Raw genomic sequence first — 3,517 nt, 5'->3', positions numbered from 1 at the left:
TACTCTGTATCAACTCTGCCTCACAGATTTCCAAACCCTACCATTCCAACCTATGCCTGAGCTACTAACCAAGCCTAATGTTTACTAATCAGGACAATTGGTTTTAGAGGGGGGGTGATGTTACAATTCTCTACTCTCTTACCTTCAGTTTCAAGGGTTCCACACCCTTCTGTACCAGAACTCAGGACTTCTGTCCCTCAGAGGCACTGTCTATAGACTATATGTATGCTGACTCTTACTACTACCCTTCCTTACTTCATCATTCCATTCCTTTGGCTACTCCTTCATTCTTTGTACATTCTATAGTCTCTTACCCTTTGTCCATCCCTTCATTCTTTGTACCTTTATCTTTGACATTCCTTTCTTTCATTCTTTGTAGCTTATCATTCTTAGGGGCTCATACTCCCTGAGTACTCTTGTGTAGTTTAGTATATATAGGTGTATGAGATCAGACTGGTCCTGTAGTCTTGATCTTGTCTACTCTAGATAGTCCTGTACTCTTAGGCTCACTCTATATACTCTACTCTTGTCTCACTCTCTCTCTCTGCCTGTTTTGCAAGTTCTGACTACATTCTAGTGCTTGCATTCTGTATTTCTGTTGTGTAGGATAGTTGTAGCCTGGGTCCCCTTGCTGAGCCTTTAGGTCCCCTCTACACTGTTGCTAACACTAATAGGTGCTTCTTATCTTAGAGTTGTAGTTATCTAGTCTGATTCTAGGAAGGTACATCAAGCAATCCTTAAATTTATTCAGTAAGTATTATTTGATTGAAAGGCAAGTGTAACAGTAAATGCTTGCCAAAGTCATTACTTAGCTTTAGTATACATTGTAGTTTGGCAGAGGCAATGATGATGGATACAGTGTTATAGTATTAGTATTAGTATCTGTATGTAAAGAAACAGGAGTGTGATTGCTCTTCAAGCTAGCTGTCATAGTATCAGTATTAGTATCTGTATACAAAGAAACAGAAGCATAATTGCTCTTTGAGCCAGCTACTATAGTTATGTTGTTATTACTGTCCTTGACTATTATCTCTCAGATTATTAAGGCAGTCTAAATAGCTCCACACTGTAAGGTCCTAACAAATATTTCTTTTAGCCTGACTCAGGGCTATACAGGTCAATATCTGGCCTAAGAACTGATACAGTATCTTCAGTAATACAAACTTACTGAGTATGTATGTGTCATTCCTATGAATGTTCTACACATTACTGATTACTATGTTATAAGTACACATACTCTGTATGGACAATGTAAGTAACTGTAATACAATAGTGACTGAGCTAGAAAAGCTTGTACTAATGTTTCATAGTATGAAATTGTGTGTATGTTGTTTTGCTCACATTGTTAATCTTGTTACAAAGGTAAGTATAGTGTTTTACAAGTTACACTATGCTGTCTATTTACTACTTATGTCTAGGCAGTCCTTTTGTTGTTTTTCTGTCTAGCAAAACTGTGTAAAGTTGTCAAGATTAGGGTCTATCAGCTCTATAGTGATTCTAATCCTTCTCTAGCTGAGGTTATGATTGAACCTAGGGAGCAGCTCACACTTGAGGAAGAGGAGCTTGTTGCTTCTCTTGCTAAGGATGATACTAGTACATATAATGATAGGCAATCAGTTCATGATACATATGTTACTACTTCTATTCAAAACAAAGCCATTACTGACATGTAAGGAAGGGGTGTACAGGTTGAGTAGAATGAGTTGCAGAGTACAGAAATGGTTTTATATAAGGTATTCATACTCTTTCTTTCAAATATATTATACTAAAATAATAATTAGATTACTGGTCTTGTAAAACAGGTGAATGATTCACTACATTTGAAGGAATGGTTTAATAAGTTGGTTGATACTAAAGTTAATAATCCCAACTCCAAAATTGATGGTAATAAGCAAATGCTGGATTGCTGAGTTGCTACTTGGTGGAATTCTGATTTTGCTTGTATTGAATCATACCTCCTCTTATACCCTGTTGTTGAACAGTTAATTAGTGTCCAGCATTTGAAACTTCAAAATTTCATTCTTAATTCTTCTCAACAAACTCTTGTACAAGATTTACTTTATGTTCTTTCAGTAAGTCCTTACAGTACTTATCTAACTCTTCTAACCTATTTCATATACAGATTCTTGAGGAACCTACTTAACTTTTTTCAAAAGTAGAGGTTCCTCTCATTTCTGATGTAATTCCTATGTTGCTTGACATTTGTCAGGCACTTGAATGTGTTAGTAAGGATGAGAATTTGTCTAACATTCTTCATATTGCTGCTAGAGCTGGAATACTTGTTTGTGACAAGTACTTTACTCTCACTAGAGAGTGTGAAGTATATTTTATTACTATTAGTATGTTATTTACATTCCTAAAATTGTAACAGGATTCTAATAGTGTTTGTCATACAGTAATGTTGCTAGACAAGAAGTTGGAATGGTTTACTAAGAGGAACTTTCCTGAAACTGTGGTTCAAGAGATCCAGAGTCTTATAATCCAATGTTAGGAGTAGTCCTACAAGTAATACAATCCAAATTGTACATCTTCATCTAGACAAACACACCCTTTACAGCTAGTAAGTACTTCATTTGTATTATATAATATATGTCTAATATATTTTTAGTCTTGTTCACACTATCTCACTCAGTGTGATACTATTGATAAAGGTTCATGTAATGTAATACAAGCTTATTTGTCTGAACCTTGAGTCTCTACATTGACTATTCAGTCTTCAGGTAGAGTTATACAATACTAGTATTCTGTAGAGACATATCAGCCTAGTATAGCTCAGATGGGAATAGACTTTTGCTCTGCTCCTGGTAAGCTTTACTTTCTGTTATATTTTCCTTATATATTTAAGAGTCTTATCTATTTCTTTGTTATAGCTACCTCAGTTGATGCAGAAAGAGCATTCTCTGTTAGAAGGTGTCAACTTAATTTTATACAACATTCCACTTCTTCAAACACTTTCAAAGCTAAAATGGTTGTTGGTTCTTGGGATGGAACTCCTTTATTTCCTACTATCAATCATGCAATTGAAATAATTAGACAAAAGATGTCTTAATCCACCATTCCTTACTTTTTTCACACTGATTTGGAGGACTTTCATTGTAGAAATTTTAAATATATACCCTAATAATGTCTTTATTTATTACTAAATAAAACAATTATATTGTATATACTTATATTTAATGTGAAACAATAAGATTATCAACTGAGAATTAAGTAGAAAAAAGAATAGTTATATTCTACAGTGGTACTCGAAGATTGGCACGGTACGGTGGTTTACCGCGGTAACCGTGAGAAAATTTACCGCGGTAAGAAAAACCACGGTATGGATCGCGGTACGCGCGGATGGTTACCATGCCAGGGCCTATGTTACAGTAAGTTCGGCTTTGCAGCAGAATTCTATGTCACGTGATACCATTCGTGCCATCTTCAAATGTGCAAAAGGCTTGAGTAACTCCTCTGATGTAAATCACAGGCACATGCACTATTTCGTCTAAAGCAACCGTAGAAAGAGATCAGAATT

General features: G+C 35.4%; 2 protein-coding genes across 2 annotated transcripts; both read left to right on the top strand.

Annotated features, from left to right (window-relative positions):
- Positions 1–1,910: 1,910 nt before the first annotated feature.
- Positions 1,911–2,491, top strand: FOMMEDRAFT_74045 (uncharacterized protein; the record flags this gene model as incomplete). The annotated part of the gene is made up of 3 exons (XM_007261425.1): positions 1,911–2,076; positions 2,157–2,339; positions 2,397–2,491. Coding segments are annotated over 3 exons (444 nt in total), but the record flags the coding sequence as incomplete, so codon positions are not given.
- Positions 2,492–2,776: 285 nt separating this feature from the next.
- Positions 2,777–3,049, top strand: FOMMEDRAFT_71594 (uncharacterized protein; the record flags this gene model as incomplete). The annotated part of the gene is made up of 2 exons (XM_007261424.1): positions 2,777–2,804; positions 2,871–3,049. 2 exons carry the CDS (start codon positions 2,777–2,779, stop codon positions 3,047–3,049), a joined length of 207 nt encoding a protein of 68 aa, XP_007261486.1.
- Positions 3,050–3,517: the final 468 nt, after the last annotated feature.

This window comes from Fomitiporia mediterranea (assembly GCF_000271605.1).
Source record: "Fomitiporia mediterranea MF3/22 unplaced genomic scaffold FOMMEscaffold_1, whole genome shotgun sequence".
In the NCBI taxonomy this organism is placed as follows: Eukaryota; Fungi; Basidiomycota; class Agaricomycetes; order Hymenochaetales; family Hymenochaetaceae; genus Fomitiporia; species Fomitiporia mediterranea.
Note: the sequence above shows the minus strand (reverse complement) of the source record. Positions and strands in the feature narration are given on the sequence as shown.